We start from the raw sequence: 27922 nt of genomic DNA, 5'->3' as shown, positions 1-27922 counted from the left end.
CATTTTCATTTTGTACTTGCTCAAGTAAATAAAAACTGGGGGCCCCGCCTTGCTGTCTGTCAGCAGAGCATGTGATCTTGATCTTGAGGTTATCAGTGCGAGCCCCACGTTGGGGGTAGAGATTACATACATACATACATTCACAAAAAAAACCTGTATCATAACAAAGAAGTGTGTGAATCTGACAGGGAAGTCCAAACTATAAAATCATTAATTAAGTGGAATCCTTCAAATCTCACACATGCAAGCACCTTTTTGTTGTACCGTTCCAAGGACCCCACAAAAATGTTTCTGTCAAATTTGGTGTTAAGTTGCCTCTGGAATTCCAGAATGTGGCAGCGATTAACATCTTGAAGATTCATCTTAAGTAGCTTTCATGTTGCGATCACACTTTGATCAAGAGATTGTAGTAGGTAGTGTTACAGAAACAGATGACTGATATTGGAGAAAGCTCAGTAACTGTTGGAAGATCTCTTGCTGTGTTAGCAAGAATACCAATTTTGTAGGTTCTTTTTTCAATAATTAAAATATATCTCTTGAGAAACCTAGCTAAAATAACAAGTATCTGCCAAGTCATCCAGCCTATTTGGCTAGACGAGAAGTGAACACCAAGGTCAGACTTCACAATGCCTTTTAAAAGCTATCAGATTGGCAGTGATGAACCAGTAACAAGCTGGTTTTGTCTCCAGGTCTCCTGTGATGGGGCTGGAAGCAAACATGAGGCAATTATATACTGCTTTGAAGGTGTCAATCATTGAAAACCTACACTTTCTTTTCTTCTTTGTTTAAGTTTATTTATTTTGAGAGAGAGAGAGAGAGAGAGAGAGAGAGAGAGAGAGAGAGAGAGAATCCAGAGCAGGCCCCACACTGTCAGTGCAGAGCCCAATGCAGAGCTCAATCTCACCCCGAGCCTAAACCAAGAGTCAAACACTTAACCGAATGAGCCACCCAGGCGCCCCATCTACACTTCCTTTTCACGCTACTGTATGAAGACTGAATAGTGCTTTTGCAACATGTGTTTTTAAAAGGTCAGGTTTATTGAGGTATAGTTTACATACAGTAAAATTCACCTTTTGGAGTGCAGTTTTGACAAATACATAGTGATGCAACCACCAGAGTTGAGATACACAGTGTTTTCTTTTTCTTTTTCTAAGTTTTATTTATTTATTTAGAGAGAGAGCATGTGCAAGTGGGAGAGGGGCAGAATCCCAAGCAGGCTCTGCACTGTCAATGTGGAGCCCAATGAAGGACTCGAACTCACGAACCCGTGAGATCATGACCTGAGCCAAAGTCAGACACTTAACCGACTGACACACCCAGTGCCCCAATATACAGCATTTTCATCAGCTCAGAAGGTTCCTGGTACCCCTTTCTGGTCAATCCCTACCCCGTGAACCCAAACCCTGGTAACAGTTGATCTGATTTCTTTCCTCGAAGTTCACCTTTTCCAGAATGTGGCCTTTTGTGTCTGGCTTCTTTCACTTAGCATGATGTTTTTGAAATTACCTAGGTTGTTGTACCACGGGCATTTGAAAAAACGATTACAGAAAATTCCAAACATATAAAAATAGTATAATAGATCTCTATGTGCCTGACACCAAATGTAAACATTTATCAACTCACGGACTGCTCCATAATTTCCTCTATAAGCATTTTGATGTACCTGTAAAAATTAAAGACTTTTTGTGTGTATCTTAACGATAATACTATAATTCCACTTCAGGTAAAATTGTTTGGCAAGACTATTTTAAAGCAGATCGTGAGTACTTCCTACCTCAGTGCATTCGGAGGCACAGAATATCTGAGGCTCCTGGATTCTTAGCCCACAACAGCAGCAGTCGCCTGTCATCCACTGAAGGATCTCAAGGGGGCGGGGCCGTCTCGCGGTTGTAGCGAGACGCATGCGCGGAGAGGAGCACCGGCTCGGCTGCCGTAGTTCGCCTTTCCACGTGGGCGCCTCGTCGTCATGGCGGCCGTCCGGAAGCCAGTGCTGCTCGGGCTTCGAGACACTGCAGTGCGTGGCCGCCCCACGGGGTCGGGCGCCTGGACCGCTAGCAAGCTGGGCGGCCTTCCGGTGAGGTGGGGCCCCGGAGCTGGGGTCGGCGGGTGCTGGTGAAGTCCCTGGGCAGAGCCCGGGTCTGAGCGCCTTACCTGTCCTCAGGACGCCTTGCCCTCCGTAGCAGCGCCGAGGCCAGTGTGTGAACGTTGCAGGCAGCCTCTTGCCCTGGTCGTACAGGTATACTGCCCCTTGGAAGGCTCCCCGTTTCATCGGCTACTGTACGTATTCGCTTGTCCCCGCCCCAGGTGCAGCATGGGCGGAGCGCGCAGGTAGGCGGGGAAGTTCAGCAGGGTGGGTGGGAGCTGGGGTCCGCACCAGCCACACGGGATAGCGACAACCGCTGGCTGGTGCTCTGCGTTGCACCCTCACTGCCATTTATTTTTACCCTGAAGCTGGAAGGTGTTCCGCTCCCAGTGCCTGCAGACTCGAGAAAAAGAGGCGCAGGACGCACAGGTAAACCGGTTGTGACCAGCGTATTATGATTTGCTGTAATTTGAGGGTATTTTCCAGAATGTCGTTTAAGACAAACTTTAAGCAGTGGCCTTTGAAGTATGTTGGAGTGGTTTTTGCACTTTTCTGAACCATGAAATGCTATCTTAAGATTTTTGTTGTTTCTTTTAATATACACTGAAGGCCTTGAGGCACATAATTCCCTGATGTTTCTGTTTGGAAAAAAGTATGGATGTGTACGCGGTTATATGTAACACGTATGTGTGTGTTTTATAGTACATATGCTTAGTGTCATGTGTGTACATGTGTATAAAAAACATTTAATAAGAAATCTGAATTTATTGAAATCAAAAAGTAGGGCAAGTTGGTAGCTGCAGAACAAAAATTCAGCTTCCCTTTGCCTGGATGTCACCTTATATATACACTGAGTTCTTAACATGTGCCAGGCATGGTACCAGCAATATCAGGAATGAAAAGATGAAGATCTGGTGTCTGCCTGTATTTGTCAGGGTTCAGTTGCAGGTAATAAAAAAGCACTGAACTGTTAAAGTTGAAAGAACTAGGTTTTTACTAACATTGGATAGGCTGGAGGGGGCGACTCCAGGAATGACCTTCAGAACCACATCTGAGAATGGGCTTGTTCAGGAGCTGCTAGACCACCTTCTGCATCCACAGTCAGAAAGCTGAGATGTGGTCTGGTGAACTGGAAGCTGCCCTTGTCAGATCTTTTGCCTCCAGATCCTTGCTTTATATCTATCTACAGACTTTTGCTTCATGGCCTCTCTCTCTACTTCATTCTGTTTCAAGTTTGTGTCTCCCTAGTGGACCTGATTAAGGGAGTCCTGATTATATCTGGAACTCTAACCGCTAAGGAGTCTGGGAAATGTAGTTCTTTCCTGCCAACTTCTGCAGTACATGAAGCACAACTGAAAGAGTTTGGAATAGGTGGTTGAAAAAACCACCGTACTACATCTGCCACACTGCCCCTGAAAAGGGAAGACAATTTTTTGTCACCTCCAACATGCTTTGGGTGAATGGGGTCCAGAAAGTTGAATCAGAGTGTGCAAGAGAGGAAGATACTGGTGCGAAGGCTCCCTCAGGAAGGTGAAGGGATTTGTAGCTCAAGCCAAGGGAATAGGTGAGATCACCCAAGTGATCTTGATTCACTGGACTTGATTCACTGGATATTTTTCCAGAAACAGGAAAACCGCCTTGCAGCTGAGGATTGGTGTGAAGGTGCAGATGACTGGGGAAGTGACAGTGAGGAGGTGCCACCACCACAGCGTACCTTGGATTTTGGAAATGATCCCCACAGCGCCAAAGACACAGACTGTACTGCTCAGCTCCGAGATCTCCACCTGCAGGATACTGTCCTGGGCGCTGCTCCTCCTGTTTCTCCCGGGGAAGAGATGGCCCTGCCTTCCCTGGCGCCCCAGTTCCTGCCCTACTACATGTGTGTTGTAGATGAGGATGACTACAGGGACTTTGTCAGTCTAGACCACGCTCATTGCCTTCTGAGGGATTATCAACAGAAAGAAGGAATGGATATGGAACAGTTGCTTTCCCAAAGGTGAGAATGTGTGCTGCTGAGGGTGACAGGTGACTTGACCGGGAAGCTGCCACAGTAGGTGCCCTTTGGTTTTATTCTGGTAGTTGGGGAAACTTTTTCAGGCAGAAGGTGTGTGTAGCACCTTTCTGCTTCACTCCTCTTGATGAGAAAGGAAGACCGACGGAGGATCTTACCAGCCAACCCTGAGTTAGCTTGAAAACACTTTGCTCTGTTCATAAGTACCCTCAAGAAAAGGAACAAAGAAGTTAGGGTTGCCAGCTTCACCAGAAGAGCATGTGTTTACTGTCTCTTTTTTTTTTTCTGTTTTTAAATGTATAGCTCAGACAGGTAACTTAGAAAAATGCCATTTGTTTTTTAACTCTTGGCTGTGGCTCAGGAACTGGCCTAGGACTTCAGAGACCCTGCCAGAGCCTCGGCTCATCAGTAAAATGAGAGTCGTGTTGGTATCTCTGTTGTCTGTCTCACCAGAGGGTTTTAGGAGTCACATGAGAGAGGAGATCTTGAAAGGCTTTATAAACCAAAGCCCCCTAAAGAAAGAAGCATGGTCATTTTTGCTATTATAATAGGATATTTGGAAAGATAACCTGTGTTTGTTTGTTCATTTGTTTATTTGTTTTTTACCAGAGCTGTTTCCTTTGTAAGCTTTTCGGAATAATGTTGGAGTGCTTGCAGACCCGTTGGTGTCTGAAAATAATCTATAATGGACAAAGAAATGGAGAGAGTCAATGGGCATAGGACTTTTAAAATTGCAGATAATCATCCCAGAGTTGAAAATGACTAGGGAGCAGAGCTTGGGAAAAAATAACTAGGAAGCAGAGCAGGGGATTATGTTAGATATTATAAGGTATTAAATTTATTATTTTTTAAGTTGTGTGCATTAACTTGTTTACTCTTCTAAATATTGTAATTATCTGGATATAGACGCTCAAAAGCATTTTCTGCTTTTCTTAGTCTTCCTGGTGATGGTGATGAAAAATATGAGAAGACCACAATTAAAAGTGGAGATAAGATATTTTACAAATTCATGAAGAGAATTGCTGCTTGTCAGGAGCAGATTTTGAGGTAAAGGCTCATTTTCTTTTATTGTTTTTCTTGATTATAAGAGTAATACATGTTAGTTTGGAAAATACTGGGAAATATCATGAGAAAACCAGAATCTGTAATATTCCCCAAACCAAGAGGCTAAGATTTTTTCATTTATTCTATTTTATTTTATTTTTTTTTAAGTTTATTTTGAGAAATAGCGCAAGCCGGGGAGGGTTAGAGAGAAGTAGAGACATAATCCCAAGCAGTCTCTGCAACATCATTGCAGAGCCCAATGCTGGGCTTGAACTCACAAACTGTGAGGATCACGACCTGAGCCGAGATCAAGAGTTAGATGCTTAACCAACTGCACCACCCAGATGCCCCAAGAGACTAAGATTTTAATATATTATGTTCACTTATTTTTTTATGCATTTTGATGCATGCATGTAGGTAGGAATTATGTGTTTTAATTTTATTTATTTTTTAAAAATGTATTTATTTATTTTGAGAGATAGAGTAAGTGTGCGTGTGCACAGGGAGGGGCAGAGAGACAGTGAGAAAAAGAGGGAGAGAGAGAGAATCCCAAGCAGGCTGTGTACTGTCAGTGCAGAGCTTGACGTGGGAACTTGATCTCATGAACCATGAGATCATGACCTGAGTGGAAATCAAGAGTCAGATACTTAGCTGACTGAGCCACCCAGGTAGCCTGGAATTGTATGTTTTTAAAACATATTCGGGGGGGGGCGTCTGGGTGGCTCAGTCGGTTAAGCGTCCGACTTCAGTTCAGGTCACGATCTCGCAGTCCGTGAGTTCGAGCCCCGCATCGGGCTCTGGGCTGACAGCCCAGAGCCTGGAGCCTGCTTCGGATTCTGTGTCTCCCTCTCTCTCTGGCCCTCCCCTGCTCACACTCTGTCTCGCTCTGTCTCTTAAAAAAAAAATAAACATTAAAAAAAAATTTAAAAAAAATAAAAAATAAAAAAATAAAACATATTCAGGGGGCACCTGGCTGCCTCAGTCAGAAGAGCATGTGACTCTTGATCTCGGGGTTATAGGCTCAAGCCCCATGTTGGGTATAGAGATTACTTAAAAATTAAATAAGCGCAGGGGTGCTTGGATGCTTTAGTCAGATAAGTGTACAGCTCTTTTTTTTTTTTTTTTTTTTTTTTTTTTTTTTTTAATGTTTTACTTTTGAGAGTGAGAGTGAGAACACGAGCAGAGGAGAGACAGAGGAGTTGGGGGGGGGGGGCAATAGAAGATCTGAAGCGGGCTCTGTGCTGACAACAACAAGCCTGATGTGGGGCTTGAACTCACAAACTGTGAGATCATGACCTGAGCTGATTTCGGATGCTCAACCAACTGAGCTACCCAGGCACCCGCAGCATCCAACTCTTGATCTTGGCTCAAGTCATGCTCTCACTCCTGGTTTGTGAATTCAAGCCTGCTTGGAATTCTCTCTCCCTCTCCTGCCCCTATGTCACTCGCCCACTCGTTCTCTCTCTCTGTCTCTGTCTCTCTCTCTCTCTCTCTCTCTCTCTCCCTCCCTCAAAATAAATAAACTTTTAAAAAGCACACATAAGGGGCGCCTGGGTGGCGCAGTCGGTTAAGCGTCCGACTTCAGCCAGGTCACGATCTCGCGGTCTGTGAGTTCGAGCCCTGCGTCAGGCTCTGGGCTGATGGCTCGGAGCCTGGAGCCTGTTTCCGATTCTGTGTCTCCCTCTCTCTCTGCCCCTCCCCCGTTCATGCTCTGTCTCTCTCTGTCCCAAAAATAAATAAAAAATGTTGAAAAAAAAAAAAAAAAATTTAAAAAGCACACATAATTTGGATCATACAGTATAATTTTTTTTTTTTAAGTACACAGAATCTAGGAATATCCTTTTAGTACATTGAGAACTTTGATTTTTTGTTTTTTTGAAGATTTTATTTTTAAGTAATCTCTGTATCCAATATAGGGCTTGAACTCACAACCCCAAGATCAAGAGTTGCATGTTCCGCAAACTGAGCCAGCCAGGTGCCCCACAGAGCTTTGATTGTTTTTTTTTAATAGACTTTATAGTAGTGTAGTCACTTGTCTGTTTTCCTGATTTATGGACATTTAATGTTGTTTCCAGACTTTTGCTCTTATACATTATACTAGTGAATAGGTTTGCACCTAATGTCATTTTGCACATATGCAGGTATATCTGGGGTTACGTTCCCTGAAGTGGGATAGTTAAGCGAAAGGCTGTACAGAGTTGTAATTTTGATTAATAGTACCAGAGTGACCCTCCTAGGACTTCAGTTCCTACTGGCAACCTGTAAGTGCCTGTTTTCCCATAGCCTCACCCATAGTGTGAGCTTCATGCTTTTGTACTTCTGCCAATTCAAGTGAAAACATCAGGGTATAATTCATTTTGCTTGTTTCTTATTATGAGCATCTTTCTCTGTTTTTGAATCATTCCTATCCATATCTTTTGTCCATTTTTCCATAAGTTCTTGGTCCATTTGATTTTTAGGAACTCTTTATGTATTAGGGAGATTAGGCCTTTATTATGATTAATTTTCTTGGTTTGTTTGATTTTGACATTGCCTCCGGATATATCTTTGGATGTCTAATTGTTCCCATCTAATTTGTTTCAATTTTGCACAGGTTTGTTTTTTTTTTTTTAATGTTTGTTTATGTTTGAGAGAGAGAGAGAGAGAGCGCGTGTGCACATGTGCACAAGAGGGGCAGAGAGAGGAGACAGAGAATCCCAAGTAGGCTTGACGCTGTAGCTCAGAGCCCGAGAGGGGCTCAAACCTGCTCAAACCCATGAACCGTGAAATCATGACCTGAGCTGAAACCAAGAGTCAGACACTTAACTGACTGAGCCACCCAGGCGCCCCTCACTTTTGCACAGTTTTAGTGCTGTTACACACCCCCTTCAAAAATCTTAGAATGTCATTTCCCGAAAGTCTAGTTCTAGAAGTGAAATTCAGGATCAAAGGTTTGAAATGTAAATGTTCTTGATATGTATTGTGTGATTATAGTTTTTACTACTTAGCACAAAGTCAGACTTTGCTCTTAATTCTTGCATCCTCATTTTATTGATGAAAATCCAATTTATCTTCTTTTTCTTAATTAGGTATGACAGCTAGATATCTCATAGCATATGTGCCCTCATGAAAACGTGCCCACATTATACCTTCAACAGAATTTTCAGATCAAACAAATATTTTTGATGGTATGACACCTCAACAGTGGCAGTGACTCCCAGCTTGGAGACCAGCCCCTGGGAGGGATCTCTTACCAGTGAGACTCACGGCCCACAGTGATCCCTCCTACTTGAAGGGCTGAGTTACTGTGTGCTGAGGTGGAGGAGGACCGTAATCACTGTCCTCGGTGCTGGTCACGGAGGCGACAACACTATACGCTATGATGTGTGCCCAACAGAGCTGTGAACAAGTATGCAGGAAACACAGAGGAGAGATGAGAGGCTTCTGCCTTGGAAAGGCATTGTGCAAGAGGGACAGACTTGAGCCCTAAACCCTGCTGGAGGGATTATAGGTCCAGTATGCTATGAGTCACAGCCCAGATGCATAGCACTGGGGCAGTGGCAATTCAGTGAGCTGGACACGACGGTGTCAATTGAGAGAAGCTTGACTTAAAGACCGTCCGTTCCCTTTTGCTCCTATAGTCCCATACCTTGACATCCTCAGGGCACACACCCCTGTTGTGTTTCTTGCCAGACTGGGTGCTCCTCATGCTTGGTACCTAGCACTGCCACGGATTAGATGCTCAGATTGTATATTTTCACTCCGTGTCTTACTAAAGAATTTGTACTTTATCCTGTAGCCAGTAGTTGCCAGCAGAGTGATGATCACTCTGAGATGAGAGAAGAATCCAGGTGAGAGGTGGTAAAAGAGTTTGGATCAAAACAGAGGATATGGGAAGGAGGAGATAAATTTGAGAGATATTTCTATAGTGACAGGTCTTAGTGACCTCTGGGTGTGAGAGGAAAAAATTGGAAGGCAACAAAAGTGGTTTTGAGGTTCCCGATTGTGAAGTTGGATGAATGTTGATGCCATTCTGGAGAAGGGGGTTTGGGAGGCTCGTATCTGGAGTCCAAGGGTCTTGATTTTTCTTGGAGTACAGAATGTGTCCTTGTCAGTATGATTTATATCTTGATAATCTTTGGCTTGCCTTTCATTTTTTATTTAATTTTTTTTTTAACATTTATTTGTTTTTGAGAGATAGAGACAGAGCATGAGTGAGGGAGGAACAGAGAGAGAGGGAGACACGGAATCCTAAGCAGGCTCCAGGCTCTGAACTGTCAGCACAGAGCCCAGTGCGGGGCTCAAACCACAAACCGTGACATCATGACCTGAGCCGAAGTTGGATGCTTAACCAACTGAACCACCCAGGTGCTTCAGTCTTTCACTTACTAATAGGGTCTTTTGAAGAGAAGTTTTAAATTTTGATCAAGTCCAACTTAACAGTTTTATTGTTTTGGTGGTTCATATTTTTATTTCCTAAGAAGATTCTGCCTAACCAAAGGTAACAAGATTTGTTATGTTTGATTTCCTGTGTTTTCTTTTTTTTTTTTAAGTTCTTTTTTTTTTTTTTTTTTAAATGTTTATTCTTGAGAGAGAGAGAGACAGCACGTGAGCAGGGGAGAAGCAGAGCAGGAGACACAGAATCCAAAGTAGGCTCCAGACTCTGAGCTGTCAGCACAGAGCCCGATGTGGGGTTTGAACTCACAAACTGTGAGATTATGACCTGAGCCAAAATCGGATGCTTAACCGACTGAGCCACCCAGGCACACACCCCCCCCCCTTTTTTTCTTAAGTTTATTTATTCATTTTGAGAGAGACAGAGACAACACAAGTGGGGGAGGGGCAGAAAGAGAGGGGGAGAGAGAGAATCTCAAGCAGACTCCGCACTGCCAACCCAGAGCCCAATGTGGGGCTCGAACCCATGAAGCTGTGAGATTATGACCTGAACCAAAACCAAGAGTTGGATGCTCAGCCAGCTGAGCCACCCAGGTGCCCATTTCCTGTGTGTGTTTTTTTTTTAATTTTTTTTTTTTTTAACATTTATTCATTTTTGAGAGTGAGAGAGACAGAGCATGAGCGGGGGAGGGACAGAGACACAGAATCGGAAGCAAGCTCCAGGCTCCGCTGAGCTGTCAGCACAGGGCCCAACGCGGGGCTTGAACTCATGGACTGCGAGATCATGACCTGAGCTGAAGTCGGCCGCTTAACCGACTGAGCCACCCAGGCGCCCCTCCTGTGTTTTTTTATAGTTGTTTTCAGTTTTAGTTCTTACTTTTAGGTTTGTGATCCATTTTGAGTTAATTTTTATATATAATGTATGAGGGTCAAGGTTCTTTTTTATATACAGTTGTTGCAACACCAGTTTCTATTATGGATCACTTTTGTCTTCTTAGTTAGGGAGAGAGGAATGTTAAAATGTAACTATATGGGGGGCCTAGGAGGCTCAGTCAATTAAATATCTTACTTTGGCTCAAAGTTCCTGGGTTCGAGTGCCATGTCAGGCTCTGTGCTGACAACTCAGAGCCTGGAACCTACTTCGGATTGTGTGTGTGTGTGTGTGTGTGTGTGTGTGTGTGTGTGTGTGTGTGTGTCTGTTCTTCTCCCGCTCATGCGCTGTTTCTCAAAAATAAATATTTAAAAACATTTAAAAATATATAAATAAACTTAGAAAACAAACCAGTTCACCTGTTTCTCTCACTCCTGATCCCTTGTCTCTGGAAACCACCAGTTTCTTCTCTGTATGAGTTTGGTTTGTTTTTTTGTTGTTTTTTAGGGCCTGCATATAAGCGATATCATTCAGTATTTCATTCTCTGACTTATTTCATTTAGCATTATGTCCTCGAGACCGATCCATGTTGCTGCAAATGGCAAGATTTCATTCTCCTTTATGGCTGAGTATTCTTTTGTGGGTTGTATGTGTATATACACACATACATATGTGTGTGTGTGTGTGTGTGTGTGTGTGTGTGTATGTATGTGTGTGTGTGTGTGTGTGTGTGTATATATATATATATCCATTTATCTGTCAATGGACACTTCGGTTACTTCCATGTCTTGGGTATTATAAGTAATGCTGGAGTGAACATGAGGGTAAATATCTTTTTGAGTTAGTGTTTTTTGTCTCCTTCAAATAAATACCCAGAAACGGGATGGCTGGATCATATGGTAGTTCTGTTTTTAATTCTTTGGCAAACTCCACACTGTTTTCCACAGTGTATGCACCAGTTTACATTCCCACCAACGGTGCAGGAGGGTTCCCTTTTCTCGACATCCCTGGCCAACTCTTGTTATTTCTGGTCTTTTGGATAATTGCCATTCTGACAGTGTGAGGTGGTACCTAAAGTATGCTTCTTAAACAGCTTATGTATGGGTCTTGCCTTTATTTTATCCAGACTGTTTGCCTTTTACAGAGTCTTAAGTCCATTTAATGTAATCATTGGTAGTAGGTCAATTTTATCATTCTGGTATTGGCTTTTTCCTCTTTATTTTATTTTATTTTATTTTATTTTATTTTATTTTATTTTATTTTATTTTATTTTATTAAGTTTATTTATTTTTGACAGAGTGCAAGCATGAGCTGGGGAGAGGCAGAGAGAGGGATGGAGACACAGAATTGGAAGCAGGCTCCAGGCTCCAAGCTGTCAGCACAGAGCCTGACGCGGGGCTCGAACTCACAAACTGTGAGATCATGACCTGAGCCGAAGTCGGACGCTTAACCGACTGAGCCACCCAGATGCCCCTTTTTCCTCTTTATTTTTTGTCCCTCTTTCCCCTTTTGTTTAACCTTCTCTTCAGTGAATTGAGTATTTTTAGTTTATGATTTTATGCCCTTTCTGTTGCCATGAAAAGTGTTTGCTATAGTGATTATAATGTGCATTTCTGACTTACTGCAGTCTACCTTCACCCAGTAGTTTGCTATTTTATGAACCATATCACAGATTCCCATTTAGCTTTCCCTGCCCTTTGTGATCTTGTTTTCGTGTATTCACTTCTATATATGCTTTATATCCCGTAATACATTTTTATTTTTGCTTGAAATAATCGATAGTTTATGTGGATAGTTTATAACATATATATGTTATATAATGTACGTAGATTATATATTATATAATAAAATTAAAAATAACAATTGGGCTGGCTTAGTCATTGGAGCATGTGACTCTTGATCTCAGGGTTGTGAGTTCGAGCCCCACGTTGGGTGTAAAGATTACTTGGAAAAAAAATCTTTAATATTAAAATTAATGATCAGAAAGTCTTTTATGTTTATCTTCCCATTTACCCTTTTGGTGCTCTACATTCCTTCCTGCTGGGCTTCCATCTGGTATTACCCCTATGCCTGAAGGACTTTTAATTTTTTTTTTTTAAGTTCATGTTTGTTGGAAACAGCCACTCAGGTTTTGTCTAAGAATGTATTTATTAATATTTCTTTTAATAGACATTTTTATTGGATGTATTTTAGTTGTTTTCCATTCAACACTGGAAAGATTTTGTTCCACTGTCTTGTTGCCTTTAGCATTTCTATTAGAAATTAGCTGTAATTCTTTTTTTATTTATTTTTTATTTTTTTAACATGTATTCATTTTTAAGAGACAGAGAGAGACAGAGCATGAGCAGGGAAGGGGCAGAGAGAGAGAGGGAGACACAGAATCCGAAGCAGGCTCCAGGCTCTGAGCTGTCAGCACAGAGCCCGACGCAGGGCTCGAACTCAGACTTCGAGATCATGACCTAAGCCGAAGTCGGACGCTCAACCAACCGAGCCACCCAGGAGCCCCAGAAATTAGCTGTAATTCTTAATTGTTGTTCTTCTTTTTGTTGTATTTATATAATTAAAACTATTATGTACTTCAGTGACTATGTGTTTTAATTTATCTTGCTTGGGATTTACTGAGCTTTTTGGATTTTTGTGTTGATGTCTTTTCATGAATTTTGGAAAAAATTTTGGCCGTTATCTCTGCAAATATTTCTTCTTTCCTATTTGCTTTTTCTAAGGACTCCAGTTACTTGTATGTTTAGACAATTTAAAATTGTTCCATTGTTTTTAAAGGCCCTGTTTCATTTTTATTTATTTATTTTTTTTACTTTTTGTTTCATTTTGGATGTTTCTGTTTTCCTCACATTCACAGATTTTTTTTGTTGTTTCCTGCCTGCTGTAAACTTTTATTGAATGAAGTTCTTTATTCTGATACAGCATTTTTCACTTCTAGTATTGCTCTTTCAGTCTCTTTAGTTTTTATTTCTGTGCTAATTTCCTTATCTGTTTATGCGTGTCTGCCTTTTCTACTAGATTCTTTTACATGTTTATGATTGATATTTTATTATTTGTTTTATCCCACTCCTCATATTGATATTTTAAAGTCTTTTTCGGACAGTTCCATCATCTCATCTGTGGGTATTCTTTTTTTTAATGTTTATTTATTTTAGAGAGAGACAGCATGAGTGGGGGGAGGGGAGAAAGGGCAGAGGGAGCAGGAGACACACAACCCAAAGCAGGCTCCAGGCTCTGAACTGTCAGCACAGAGCCTGATGCGGGGCTCGAACTCACAAACTGTGAGATCATGACCTGAACCAAAGTCGGACGCTTAACCGACTAACCCACCCAGGCGCCCCTGTGGGTATTCTTGTATTGACTTTCTTTATGGGTTAAATTTTTCTGCTGCTTTACAAATTTAGTATCTTTTCTTTTTATGGTTTAGCGGGCATTGTATGTTGAAGAAGATCAGATACTGAAGTAAATATCTGCTCCTTAGCAGGGCGTGCCCCTTCTTCTGTAAGGCTGGTGGTGGAGGTCTAAATCCCTTTAATCTGCCTTGGAGTGGAGTCTGGACTGTGTTGCAATTTTAGTTAGATTCAGTTCCACATTGGTTTTAGTGCCTTTGCCTAGACTTTGAATCAAGCATTGATAAGACTTCAGGTAACTCGCTGTGCTTTACAGACTTGCTACTGTTTTGGGGCCTTTGGATTTTCTTTGCTGTCTGGTTTTGCTCCTGGTACTCTTCAAGAAGGAAACAAAGTTTGCAGAGTATGGCCTTCAATACTGGAATGTGACTTGTATGTGGTCCTCATTCAGGGTTCTTTGTTCCCTTGCCCTAGGTACTCTTGGAGTGGCGAACCACTTTTTTTGACCTGCCCTACATCAGAAATCACTGAGCCCCCAGCCTGCAGCTACTGTGGAGTCCGAAGGATATTTGAGTTTCAGCTTATGCCAGCACTGGTCAGCATGCTCAGAAGCACTAATTTAGGTAATAGCCCTTTATTAATTTGAGCTTGTGGGTTTATTGCACTAACTTGGAATTATTTTATTTTAATGTGTATTTATTTTGAGAGAGAGACAGTGCGCAAGTGGGGGAGGGACAGATAAAGAGGGAGAGAGAGATCCCAAGCAGACTCCATGCTTTCAGCACACAGCCCAATGTGGGGCTTGATCTCACAAACTGTGAGATCATGATCTGAGCCAACCGAAATCAAGAGTCAGAGGCCAAGCCATATTCTATCCTTAAAATGATTTTCATAGTGGGGCCATCTGGCTGGCTAAGTTGGTAGAGCATTGGACTCTTGATCTTGGGGTTGTGAGTTTAAGCCCCACGTTGGGTATAGAGTTTACAATAAAAAAAAATTATTTTCATAGCATTGTATTATTATTTTTTTAAGTTTATTTATTTATCTTGAGAGAGAGATTGAGCGCGCGCACAGGAGGGACAGAAAGAGAGAGAGAGAATTCTAAGCAGGCTCTATGCTGTCAGTGGAGGGCCCTATGTGGGGCTTGAATTCATGAAACCTGAGATCATGACCTGAACCAAAACCAAGAGTCAGACACTTAACTGACTGACCCACCCAGTCACCCCTCCTTTTTTTTTTTTTTAAACGTTTGTTTATTTATTTTGAGATAGGGAGAGCTACATGCGTGCAAAGGAAGCGCAGAGGGAGAAGGAGAATCTTAAGCAGGCTCCATGCCCAGCGAGGACCCCAATGCAGGGCTCAGCCCCATGATGATGAGATCATGACCTGAACTGAAATCAAGAGTCCAATGCTTAACTGACTGAGCCACCCAGGCACCCCTTTTTGTAATATTTGTGATCATAGGAGTAAAGCAGTCATTTTTTAATCAGTAACTAGTTACCTGTTAACTGGAGGGTTTTTGTAAATGCTTTTTATCAGACTGATAAAGTTCTTGTCTATTCCAATTTTATGCATTCTTTTTAATAACCGTGTATAAGCGTTATCTATGTCATGTTAACAAATTGCTACTTAATAGGTCTGTACCAGTTTATGTTGCTGTCAGCCATGTAAGAGAGTGTTTCTGTCTTGGCATCTTTGGCAGCATCTGGTATAAAATGATGAAAAAGTTTTGGTAATGTTGTTAAAAATGCCATTGTGTGACCTAGCAATTCCACTCCTAGGTATATACCTAAGAGAATTGAAAACCTATGTCTACACAAAACCTGTATGTGAATGCTCATATAAGCATTATTCATATAATAGCCGAAAAGTAGAAATAACTCAGATGTCCCATTAACTAATTAATACATAGACAAAATATACCTTCATAGAATATTATTCTATCAGAAGAAGAAATGAAGTACTACATTATACATGGCTACACATGATTATACCTTGAAAACATCATGCTAAGTGAAAAGAAGCCTGTCACAAAAGGCTACAAATTGTATGATTCTGTTCATATGAAATGCCCAAAATAGGTAAACCCATTGAAACAGAAAGTAGATTCATGGTTTCCAGGGGCTGGGTGAGGGGCGCCAAGAAAGAATGAGGAGTGATTGCTAATGGGTATGGGCATGGGTGTCCTTTTGGAGAGATGAAAATGTTCTGGAAGTAGGTTGTGAACATGTTTCTATAACTCTGTGAAGAAACTAAAAAACACTGAATTGTACACTTTAAAATGGTAAATTTTACGGCATGTGAATTATATTTCTATGAAGAAAAACACCATTTGAGCAGCTGTACAAGCTCATAATACCTTTGGTGATGGGGCACCCTGGGTGGCTCAGTCTGTTAAGCGTCCGACTTTGGCTCAGGTCATGATCTCGAAGTATGAGAGTTAGAGCTCCGTGTTGAGCACTGTGCTGACAGCTTGGAGCCTGGAGTCTGCTTCAGATTCCATGTCTCCCTCTCTCTGCCCCTCCCCCACTCACACTCTGTGTCTCTCTCAAAAATGAATAAACATTGGGGTGCTTGAGTGGCTCAATCAGTTAAGCAAGCGTCCAGCTTCAGCTCAGGTCATGATCTCACCGGTCGGGAGTTCGAGCCCAGTGTCGGACTCTGTGGTGACAGCTCAGGGCCTGGAGCCTGCCTAAGATTCTGTGTGTCCCTCTCTCTCTCTCTGCCCCACCCCCGCTTGTGCTGTCTCTCAGAAAAATGAGGAAATGTTAAAAAAAATTTTTTTTTGATAAATAACATTAAAAAAATTTAAAAATAGCTTTGGAGATTCTTGTAAAGACAATGGAAAAAACAATTATTGCAAAGCAATAATAATAACAATTAGGTTTAATGGAAGTAATTAAGCCAACTTAAATAAATGAGTATTCGTTGTTTAGGAAAAAATGTATTCTCCATATATTTTGGATATTAACCCTTTATCAAATATATGATTTGCACATATTTTTTCCTATTCTGTAGGTTGTCTTCATTTTGTTGATGTTTCTCTTTTGCTTGTATTAATTTATTTTTTAAACTGTAAGTATAATACTCACTTCAGAAATCCAGTTACCTGGAGATAATTGCTGGCGATACATATTTTTTCTCTTCTTGTTTCTGTACACATTAAGAGATTAAAACAAAATTGTTCTCATACTTCTGTTCCTTCTTCGCAGAATTTCCCAGTGTCATTGAATATATTACCCAGTGCAAGTTCCATTTTACCTAGCGATTTCCGAAGTTATTGTACATTTCAACTGTTTCTTTCTTTTTCTTTACTATAAATAATCATTTAATTAATGCCCTTTCTGTAAAGGCATTTCTGTAATTTTAAGTATTTCTTCAGTATTGAATCTTAGAAGTCACATCTTTTTATCAAAGGATATGAACTTGGAGTGCCTGGGAGGCTCAGTCCATTGAGCGTCTGACTCTTGATTTTTTTTTTTTTAACTTTTTTTTTTTTTTTTTTTAATTTATTTATTTTTGAGACAGAGACAGAGCATGAACGGGGGAGGGTCAGAGAGAGGGAGACACAGAATCTGAAACAGGCTCCAGGCTCTGAGCTGTCAGCACAGAGCCCGACGCGGGGCTCGAACTCACGGACTGCGAGATCATGACCTGAGCCGAAGTCGGCCGCTTAACCGACTGAGCCACCCAGGCGCCCCTCTGACTCTTGATTTTGTCACGTTATGATCTCACAGTTTGTGAGATCGAGCTCCACGTAGGGCTCTGTGGTGACAGTGCGGAACCTGCTAATTCTCTCCGTCTCTCTCTGCCTCTCTCCTGCTTGCATACATGCATGCATGCACTCATTCTCTCTCAAAAGAAATAAACTTAAAAAAAAATTTTTTTAAATAAAGGGTATGAACTTTTTAAGGGAGCCTAGCTGGCTTGTCAGTAGAGCATGGAGCTGTTGATCTCAGGGTTGTGAATTTGAGGCCCACATTGGGGGTAGAGTTTACTTCAAAAAAAAAAAAAAAAAAAAGATATGAACTTTTAAAAAACTCATTTGACACAAGAAAAGAAATTATGTATATTTGTTGTAGTCTTTTGTCTGCTAAATAGGCAGTGTGCTTTGAACACATATAGTACACAAATACTGAAGATAGATTTTTATGTTGCTGACAATTAATACTGTTATGAAACACCAGTGTCTTCCCTATTTATTGAATGAAATTTCACAATGTTCACAATGTCTAAAGTTGCATAATCCTGAAAGGCTTCTAACAAACCACTACGCCCCACTCTCACCCCCTCTGCCATCTAGTTGCACTCAAGGGAGACACTGGCAGCACTCCGGGCTGTTCTTCTAGAATTTATTTTTGTACTTCTAAATAAAAGGTACTACTTTTTACATTTACCTCTTTTAGACATCATCAATTGAATTTCTGAATTGGCATGGGGGATCTGGGATCTCTTACAGCCCCCTCCCATTCTTCCTCACCCTATTGCTTTCTCCCATACTCCTGGTCAATGTTTGTAATTTTGTAGTTAGTCTGTTTGTAGTTAGCAAAGCAGTGTATTGTGATCACATGTTCTTGGACTTAATAATACCTGTTTCAGTCTTAAAAACATTGTTTTTAATGTTTATTTATTTTTGAGAGAGAGACAGAGTAAACAGGGGAGGGCAGAGAGACAGGGAGACAAAGAATTCGAAGCAGGCTCCAGTCTCCAAGGTGCCAGCACAGAGCCCAACGTGGGTCCTGAATTCATGAACCACAAGATCATCACGTGAGCCGAAGTTGGAGGCTTAACGGACTAAACCAGCCAGACGCCCCAATACCTGTTTCATTCTTATGGCCAGTTCTTCTCACACCCTCCTGGAGGTTCTCAGTATTATTTTCCTCACAAGTCCAACTCCAGACAACCCGGCTCCATGTTTATTTCCCTGAAGACCTGTCCCATGTGCCTTGTTCTCCTGAGCTAGTCTGAACTCTAGGCCTTCCGCATCTCTAGTGTTGCTGTCATTCTGGGTCACCTTCTGCCTTTATTTTGGTATCGCTTTGCCCCTCTTCCAAGTGGGTCCCCTGTTTTCCTGGAACTCTGATCTGCCTCTTTCTCGGTTTATCCTTTCAGTTTTGATACAGCATTTTCTCCAGTAGTTTCCTGAAGAGGGATTGTGGGAAATAGGTATTTAAAGTACCCCATCGGTCTTAAGATACATTTATCCTATCTTTATGCACACAATAAAGTCAGGTATGGAATTCTAAGCCATTAGTAATTTTTTTCAGAATTTTAAAGATTTAATTACCTTTCTTTTATTTTATTTTTAAGTACTCTCTACACCCAATATGAGGTGCCATGATATTACCTCATTCTTTTAGCAGCCTGCTTATGGAAAACAGTCCCATGCTGGCCTTTAGTCCTCTTATTTCAGGTCACTTTTTTTTTTTTTTTTAAGTTTATTCATTTATTTTGAGACAGAGGAGAGAGAGAGCAGGCCCAAGTGTGTGTGGGGGGGTGGGTGGGAGGGATTGGGGAGAGAGAGAGAGAAAGAATGAATGAATCCCAAGCACTTACAGTGCAGAGCCCGATGCATGACTTGAACTCACGAACCATGAGATTACGACCTGAGCTGAGGTTGGACACTTAACTGACTGAGCCACCCAGGTGCCCCCAGGTCACTTTTAGAATCCTTACTTTATCCTTGTTATTCTGAAATTGTGTATATTGTGCTGAGTAGCTGGTAGGTGTTTTCAGTTCAGAAACTCATGTCCTTCAATTTCCTTGAAGATATTCTATTTTTCTTGTTGTGCCTTTACAGGAGCTTCTGTTAGTGAAATGTTTGTTTTCCTATTTAGATTCTGTTCTCTTTTGTTGTCTGATTTTTATTTTGCTTCCCAAGAGTTTTCTTCAACTTTGTACTTTATTCATCTTTTTAGTTGCGGTAAAAAATATATAACATAAAATTTAGTATCTTAACCATTCTAAATGTGCAATTTAGTAAAGTTAAGTTTATTCACGATATTGTGCAACCAATCTCCAGAGCTTTTTCCTCCTGCAAAACTGGAACTGTAACCGTTAACAACTCCCCAATTCTGCCTCTCCCCAACCTCTGGCAACCACCATTCTGTTTCTATGAATTTGACTACTTTAGATACGTCATATAAGTGGAATCATAGTATTTGTCCTCTGACATTGCCTTATTGTACTTAGCATAATGCCCTTGAGGTTCATCCATGGTGTACCATGTGTCAGAAGTCCTTTCTTTTTAAAGGCAAACAATATTTTGTCATGTGGATATTCCACATGTGGTTCATCAGTTCGTTTGTTGAACACTTGGGTTGCTTCTACTTGGCTATTGTGAATATTGCTGCTATGAACATGGGCGTACAGATATCTTTTCAAGATCCTGCTTTCACTTCTTTTGGATATATATACCAGATGCAGAATTGCTGGATCATATGGTAATTCTATTTTTAATTCTTTGAGGAACCACTATAATATTTTCCATAGTGGCTTCACCATGTTATATTGCCAATCAGCAGTGCACAAGAATTCCATTTTCTCCACATCCTCACCAACACTTGTTTTCTGGGGTTTTTTGGGGGGGAGGGGTGTTGTTTGTTTTTATAGTATCCATCCAAATGGATGTGACGTATTTATTGGGATTACATTTGCATTTCCCCTAATGAATTTTTTAAAATGTTTATTTATTTATTTTGAGAGAGAGTGCATGCATGAAGGGGAGTGGCAGAGAGAGGGAGAGAGAGAATAACAAGAAGGAAGAAGGCTCCACATTGTCAGCGCAGAGCCAGATGTGGGGCTCGATCCCATGAACTGTGGGATCATGACCTGAACTGAGATCAAGAGTCAGATGCTTGGGGGCGCCTGGGTGGCTCAGTCAGTAAAGAGTCCCACTTCAGCTCAGGTCTTGGGCTCTGTGCTGACAGCTCAGAGCCTGGAGCCTGCTTCAGATTCTGTGTCTCCCTCTCCTTCCCCCACTCCTCCCCCGCTCACACTCTGTCTCCCTCTCTCTCTCAAGAATAAATAAACATAAAAAAAAAAGAGAGAGAGACGCTTAACTGACTGAGCCACCCAGATGCCCTGCATATCCCCTAATGGTTAATGGTGTTGAGCATCCTTTCATATAAATGGCTTGTTAGCCATTGACATATCATTTTGGGAGAAATGTCTACTCAAGTCTTAGTCTTCATTTTGTAGTCAGATTATTTGACTTTGTATTGTTGAGTTGTAGGAGTCCTTTTTTTTTTTTTTTTTTTTTAATGTTTTTAACGCTTATTTATTTTTGAGACAGAGAGAGACAGAGCATGAACGGGGGAGGGTCAGAGAGAGGGAGACACAGAATCCGAAGCAGCTCCAGGCTCTGAGCCGTCAGCCCAGAGCCCGACGCGGGGCTCGAACTCACAGACCGCGAGATCGTGACCTGAGTTGAAGTCGGACGCTTAACCGACTGAGCCACCCAGGCGCCCCTAGGAGTCCTTTTTATATTCTGGGTATTAACCCTTTATCTGGTATGATTTGCAAATATTTTCTTTCATTTTGTAGGTTGCCTTTTCACTGTTGTGTCCTTTGATGCACATAAGTTTTTGATATAGTCCAGTGTGTCTGTTTTTACTTCTGTTGCCTGTGCTTTTGGTTTCATAATCGGGAAATCTTTGCCATGTACTTCCTTTTTAAAAAGAAAGCACACAGTGAATTGTGCCAATCTTAAGCCTACAGTTTGACGACTTTTTGCATAAATACACTCTTGTCATCACCTCCCAGATTAACATAGGGAGTGTTTGCAGTGCCCCAGAAAGCCCCTTGGGCCTCCTTCCTGGGCAGTATACCCCTCCCTGTCTAAGGTGTCACTCTCCTCCATTCCTATATGGATTTGGCCTATTCTGGAACTTTGCACATATGGTGTATGGCTGTTGGGCCTGACTGCTTCTGTTTTATCTTTACGTCTTTGTTAGCTTTATCTTCTAACCCTTCTCTTGAATTTAGTTTGGCCATCCTATCTTTATTTTTGAGAAGATCTTTTTTGTTTTCTGAAACTTTTCCATACCACCTTTTTTTTTTTTTTTTTTTTTTTTTGCTTTATGAGTTCTCCTTTTATATCTTTAAGAAGTGGTCTGTTTTTAAAGTTTTTACTTGTTGACTATTTCCTGCCATTTTTTTTTTTTTAAGATTTTACTTTTAAATAATCTCTGCATCCAACGTGGGACTCAAACCTACAACCCCAAGATCAAGAGTCACACGCTCTACTGACTGAGCCAACCAGGCACCCCTCCTGCAGTTTTTCTGACCCCTGAATGTTATGTTGAAGGTTTTCTGTAAATGTGTGGTGAACCTTGGAAATCACCATTACTAACACTAATCAACATCATTCTAGTCCTCATCCTTGACATAAATGTAGGTAGAAAGTTTAGATAGTTGGATGGCTAGAAAAAATTTAAAGATAGGAAAGTTCAGTACATACTAATTAAAAATACTGGAATAAATGTATGCAAATTTAACATAAGAAAAAGTAAGTGTATGTGAGGCAGTTGGGTTCTTTCACTGTAGGCAATGGGTTCTTTCACCTAGTTTCTAAAAGATCCTTCTGAAGTTAAGAGAATTACATTCATTCCATCTGTCAGTTTTAGATAGTATGTGTTTGGCTCTTTACTATAACAAGGACATTTGTGCCCTGCTCCACCCCCAAGTATATTAGTAATTTTTTAAAGATTTTTAAATTTCCTTTTTTTTTAATTAAATTTAATTTTTTTTTGAGAGAGAGCGAGCATGAGCAAAGGAGAGGCAGAAACAGGAGGGGACAGAGGATCTGAAGCAGGTTCTTCACTGACATCAGGGAGCCCAACGTGGAGCTCGAACTCACAGACTATGAGATCACGACCTGAGCTAAAGTCAGACACTCAATTGACTGAGCCACCCAGGCACCCCTAGATTTTTTTATTTCTTTAATCTCTGCACCTAGCGTGGGGCCTTTGCGTTGACCAGTTGCATTGGTCACCTTTCTCCTCTCCTGTGTTCACATCCTTTTTCTTTCCCTTTGCATTCATTGAGATTCTCTCAAACCTTTCCTTTCTACCTGTAATTACGTTTCACCTCTTTTCTGTTCCTTGTGGCTTCTGATGTTTTTCATTAGATACGTAATGGGGCTGTTTTGACCCCCATATCTGTTTCCTTTTTCTCCTACCCCTCTGTTGCCCTTCTACTGTGGCAGGTCTCTGGGCTCAGGCCTCCTGTACATAACTCTGCTATTTGGTATTCTGTTGCCTCTGATTCCCTGCTCCTCCTTCTTTCCTACCCTGGTGGCTACTGGTTCTCAGACTCTAACCTTCTCATGCCTTCTGCAGACTGCATGTTGCACATTCTGGTTGGAAATTATCTCACATTCACCAGGTCATTTCTTCTTAGTCAGCTTTATTTTGGCCTTGTTAGTTCAGTCTTTGATGCTTTTCTTTCCATCATCCCTGCCTGCATTTTCCTTTCAAAGTGTTTTTCTTTTGCTCCTCCAAACCAATTGCCCAACTCCTCTTGACTCCTGTTTTCCTGTTCTGCCATCAATGGGAGTTCTTTTCAGTTGTATTTTCTTGATGTTATTCTTCATGGCATTGTCCATTGATAAAGTTTTGTAAACTCTTTGGAATTTTTTTTTTTTTTTTGGCCTGAATCCTTTCTTTGAGGTAGTGTGTTCTATTAATATAATATATTTTTATTTGTTTGTTTGTTTGTTTATCTTAAATGTTTTTTTGTTTGTGTGTGTGTGTTTGTTTGTTTGTTTGTTTTTAGTAATCTCTACATCCAACATGCACAAACTCATAAACCTGAGATCAAGAGTCACACAACTGAGGGGAGCCTGGGTGGCTCAGTTGGTTAAGCATCTGGCTCTTGATCTTGGCTCTAGTCACGATCTCAAGATATGAGTTTGAACCCCAGGTTGGGCTCTGTGCTGATGGTGTGGAGCCTGTTTGGAATTCCCTCTCTCTCTCTCTCTCTGCCCCTCCCCTACTCATGAGCTCTCTTTCTCTCAAAATAAATAAACTAAAAAAAAATTTTTTAAAAAAAAGAAAAAGAGGGGCACCTGGGTGGCTCAGTCAGCTAAGCGTCCAACTTTGGCTCAAGTAATGATCTTGCAGTTCATGGGTTCTAGCCCCACATCAGGCTCTCTGCTGAAGGCTCAGAGCCTGCTTTGGGTCCTCTGTCTCCCTATCTGCCCCTCCCCCGCTCACACTCTCTTTCTCAAAAATAAAATAAAAACATTAAAAAAAAATTTTTTAAGAAAAATAAACTCACACAACTGAGCCAGCCAGACGCCACATGACATATTTTTAAATGGTCAGTGTCCAATATCCTAGACAGTTGTACTAAAGACTTTAAAGTATATTTTCCTGATAAATCTGCTTTTTGTCATCAGCAGTCACTTGCTTTGTGAAAGAGGATGAGTGTGTTGTGAATGAAAGCTAGTGAGTGCTGCTTTTGCTTTTCCTAATTATTTTTTCGGCTTATTGGGTAAAATCACTCCTGTAGCAACACCACGTGTGCTGATATTGCATCATCTTTCTCCTTCAGTTATCTTCTAGTTACTTAACCTCTTTGTTTTATGGTGATCACTTAAGACGTGTCAGGCTCTGTTCTAAGTATCTTACGTGTATTAGTTTATATAATCCTCCTCAAAACAATCTTCTCATGATAAATACAGTCATTATTATGGAGAGGTGAAATCACTTGCTCAGTGGTAGAGCTGGGATTTGAACCCACGTAGTCTTGCTCCAGAGTCTGGGCTCCGTCTACTAATCAAACCTTCAAATATTGAGTGTATCTCCTGACACTGTCTCTTTGCTGGAATATGTTATATTTTTCAGGTCTTTCTGTGGAATTTGGAACAATTCTAATTTATACATGTGAGAAGAGTTGCTGGCCTGAAAATTGTCAGACTCCCATGGAAGAACTTTGTATTATACAAGAAGACCCAGATGAACCGTTATTTAAGTAGAGAATTTCCTTTTCTTTACATAAATTAAAACAAATTTTAATGTTCAGATTTGTGTATTTTTACTTCATTTTGACTCACAAACTATTAACTCTTTGTGTTTTAAGTGCCGTCCTTTTTGCTTTATGGCACCTGTACTGGGGCAGAAGCGAGACTTAGAACCTCTTGGCTGTGGGCTGGTCTACCCTTCCAGGGTCAGTGGCTTGTCTGGGCATTTTACACACAGAATGTGGCTCCCCTCCAGCCCAGAGGGCGAGTGTTCCTGCACTACCAGCTGGGGAGCCAGGAGCCCTGGTCGGCCTCTTAAGTGCTGCCACCGCACTTCAGTGCACTCCGCTGCCGTCCCTGCATGCTGACAGATCAAGCCTCTTGATCTGCTCCAGCTTCCTGAGATTCCCACCCTATGACACTGGCTATTGAGACCTGCCCCTCTTTCTCCCACCCGACGATCCCCAGCCTCACCCATGCCTACCTTCTGCCCCTGCAGCATCACAGCACGGGGGCCCTTTCTCTCGATTCTGGACATGGTCCCTCCTTCCTGGAGTCCACTTTTCCAATTTCCCCTTTCTCCTTTCAGTTTTTATGTTATCAGCCCTTCCATTCTGCTACCCTTCGGCAGCAGTATGAAAACACTCCCCCCAGCTATGTGCAGACCTGCTATTTGCCTACGTAGATGAGGAAACTGGTATAAACAATTTGATTTGCTACTCTGGTAAACAATATATTAGGTCCAGATTCTCTTGAGGTAAGGTCCTCCTGGGCAGTGTGTGACCGCTGAGGACACCACCTGATCCTGCCTCCCGGGGCCCCTGAGGGAAAGTGGCTGACTGTATACAAACAACTTGCTGGTCAGTGAGGTACATAGGGGAGGAAAAATAATTTTCTCTTTGCCCTTCTAGGTAGTTGGCTGAGGCCCCCTGTAAGAAAAATCAGATTGACAGTAGAAAAACAGAAGTATATGTACCTCCTATATAGACGGAAGATACTCGGCAAAACTGAATAACTCCCCGAAATGGCCCAAGCCATTACCTCAAATATAATCTTCAGCTGAAGACGAAAGACGTGGGGTGCATGGAAGTAGTTACGGGAAGTTATCAGGCAAAGCTTAGCGGAAAAGGGTAGGGTTGTTATATATTGTTAGAGAAACAAGATATGAGAAAATAAGTCCAGTGTGAACCCATTTATTTATTTCTTTAATGTTTAATTTTGAGGGAGAGAGACCGAGCACAAGCGGGGGAGGGGCAGAGAGAGAGGGAGACACAGAATCCGAAGCAGGCTCCAGGCTCTGAGCTGTCAGCACAGAGCCTGACACAGGGCTCAAACTCGAGATCATGACCTGAGGTGAAGTCAGAAGCTTAACCACCCAGGTGCCTCACCCAGGCACCCCATTGTGAACCCATTTAAATGTAAAACTGCAGGGGCACCTGGCTGGCTCAGACAGAGCACATGACTCTTGAGGTCATGAATTTGAGCCCCACATTGGGTGAAGAGATGAGTTAAATAAATAAGAACAAATAAGTGAAGGAGACATAGATCAATTAAGACAAAGGCCTGGAGTGTGTGTCTGGCTCAGTTGGGGGAGCATGCGAGTCTTGATCTCGGGGTCATGAGTTCAAGATCGAGAGATGACTTAAAAAAAAAAAAAAAGGAAGGGGGCACCTGGGTAGCTCAGTTGGTTAAGCATCCGACTTCAGCTCAGGTCATGATCTCACAGATTGTGAGTTTGAGCCCCGCATCGGGCTCTGTGCTGACAGCTTGGAGCCTGGAGCCTGCTTCGGATTCTTTGTCTCCCTCTCTCTTTGCCTCTCCCCCATTGGCACATGGTCTCTCTATCAAAAATAAATAAACATTAAGAAAATAAATAGAAAGAAGGACAAAGGCCATCAAAGGTCCTGGGGAGTAGGAGTGGGTATGGGTGGGACTTTCATTTCCTGCACTTGTGTCCTAATTTGAATTTTTTAAGGTGAGCAATTATTTTACATTTTATACTTACACTCACACAAATCCACAAAGAAAAGCAAAGGCCCTCAGAATTAAGATACTCAGCCCAGGCCAGCCAAGGGAAGACAAGGGAGGCAGGAGAGAAGCCAAGGAAGGTCATTCCCATTCACTGAATGTCTAGAGGGAGATGTAAGATCAGCATCCTGGGGTGGGCCTCCTGTAGGTTTAACTGCGAGGATGGGGTCTTTCTATAAGCCAGCCCTGTGTTGGGAAGGAACATCAGCAGTCCATTGTGCCCCCCACTCTGGTTGAGCACTCTGGCACTTCCTGCACTCTTGCATCAGGGCAGCAGCCTGAGTATTCTTCATAGACCAGCTTGGTGTGTGGTTGGTGAGCCAACAGTTTATGAGAAAGACCACAGAAGTCAAAAGCATTTTCCTATGTTTTCTATCTTTATCCTTTCTCTTCTAATGGTTATTTTTTACTGAATGTATTTGACATATAACATTGCGTAAATTTAAAGTGTGCAATGCGTGGGGTGCCTGGGTTGTTCTATTGGTTAGGCCTCCGACTTCGGCTTGGGTCACGATCTCCCAGTTCATAGGTTTGAGCCCCACATCAGGCTGTCTGCTGTCAGCACAGAGCCCGCTTCAGATCCTCCATCCCCCCTCCTCTACCCCTCCCCACTCATGCTCTCTCAAAAATAAACATTTACAACATTTATTTTTATAAAGTGTGCAATGTGTTAACTTCATACATTTATATATTGTAATATGATTGCTCTTGTAGCAATATTTAGCATGTTGAAAAACAAAATTCAGTCGAGTGAATTTGAAGATCTAACTGGCTTTATTCAAAGATTCATGAGTCTGACAGCATCCCATCTATCTAGCAAGTGGAAACGAGTTCTGAATTGTTCAAGATGGAAGGTTTTTATAGGCAGAAGGACTGTGGGACAGGAACTTACAAAATAGATTATTTCAGGCAAAGTTACCTTCCCTTACCAGGGTCAGATTGTATCACTAGTGTTCACCAGGAAATTGCAGACTGATTGGTTTAAAATTCCACTCCTGGGGAAGGCTGAAACTGCAATTAGGGTAGGTATTAACTCTTGGTTTGCTAGCTTGCTCCTTAGCACAAGTGACTACATTTTGGGCCTGTTGTGTCTTTTTTACCAGCACCTCTATCACATTACATAATTATCCTTTCTTTTTAGTGGTTGGGATAATAATTTTTTTCTGATTTTAGAATTAACATTTTCTTTAAGGAA

The 27922-nt window shown here is 41.6% G+C and overlaps 1 protein-coding gene across 3 annotated transcripts; it reads left to right on the top strand.

The window, feature by feature from the left end:
• Positions 1-1175: 1175 nt before the first annotated feature.
• PDCD2L (programmed cell death 2 like) lies at positions 1176-24760 on the top strand. 3 transcript variants are annotated; one of them, XM_019423387.2, is made up of 7 exons: positions 1176-2074; positions 2162-2328; positions 2452-2512; positions 3706-4079; positions 5031-5141; positions 14208-14356; positions 24584-24760. In XM_019423387.2, exons 1-7 carry the CDS (start codon positions 1967-1969, stop codon positions 24712-24714), a joined length of 1101 nt encoding a protein of 366 aa, XP_019278932.2. In that variant the 5' UTR covers positions 1176-1966; the 3' UTR covers positions 24715-24760. The 3 variants fall into 3 exon arrangements, with proteins under 3 accessions (XP_019278932.2, XP_019278934.2, XP_019278933.2); XM_019423389.2 differs by having other exon boundaries at positions 1177-2074; positions 2162-2277; positions 3712-4079; XM_019423388.2 differs by having other exon boundaries at positions 1178-2074; positions 3712-4079.
• Positions 24761-27922: the final 3162 nt, after the last annotated feature.

Source organism: Panthera pardus, unplaced genomic scaffold (assembly GCF_024362965.1).
Source record: "Panthera pardus isolate Hobbes unplaced genomic scaffold, ASM2436296v1 HiC_scaffold_18, whole genome shotgun sequence".
Lineage (NCBI taxonomy): Eukaryota > Metazoa > Chordata > Mammalia > Carnivora > Felidae > Panthera > Panthera pardus.
The sequence above is the reverse complement of the archived record's forward strand: the minus strand, read 5'-3'. Positions and strand labels throughout refer to the sequence as shown.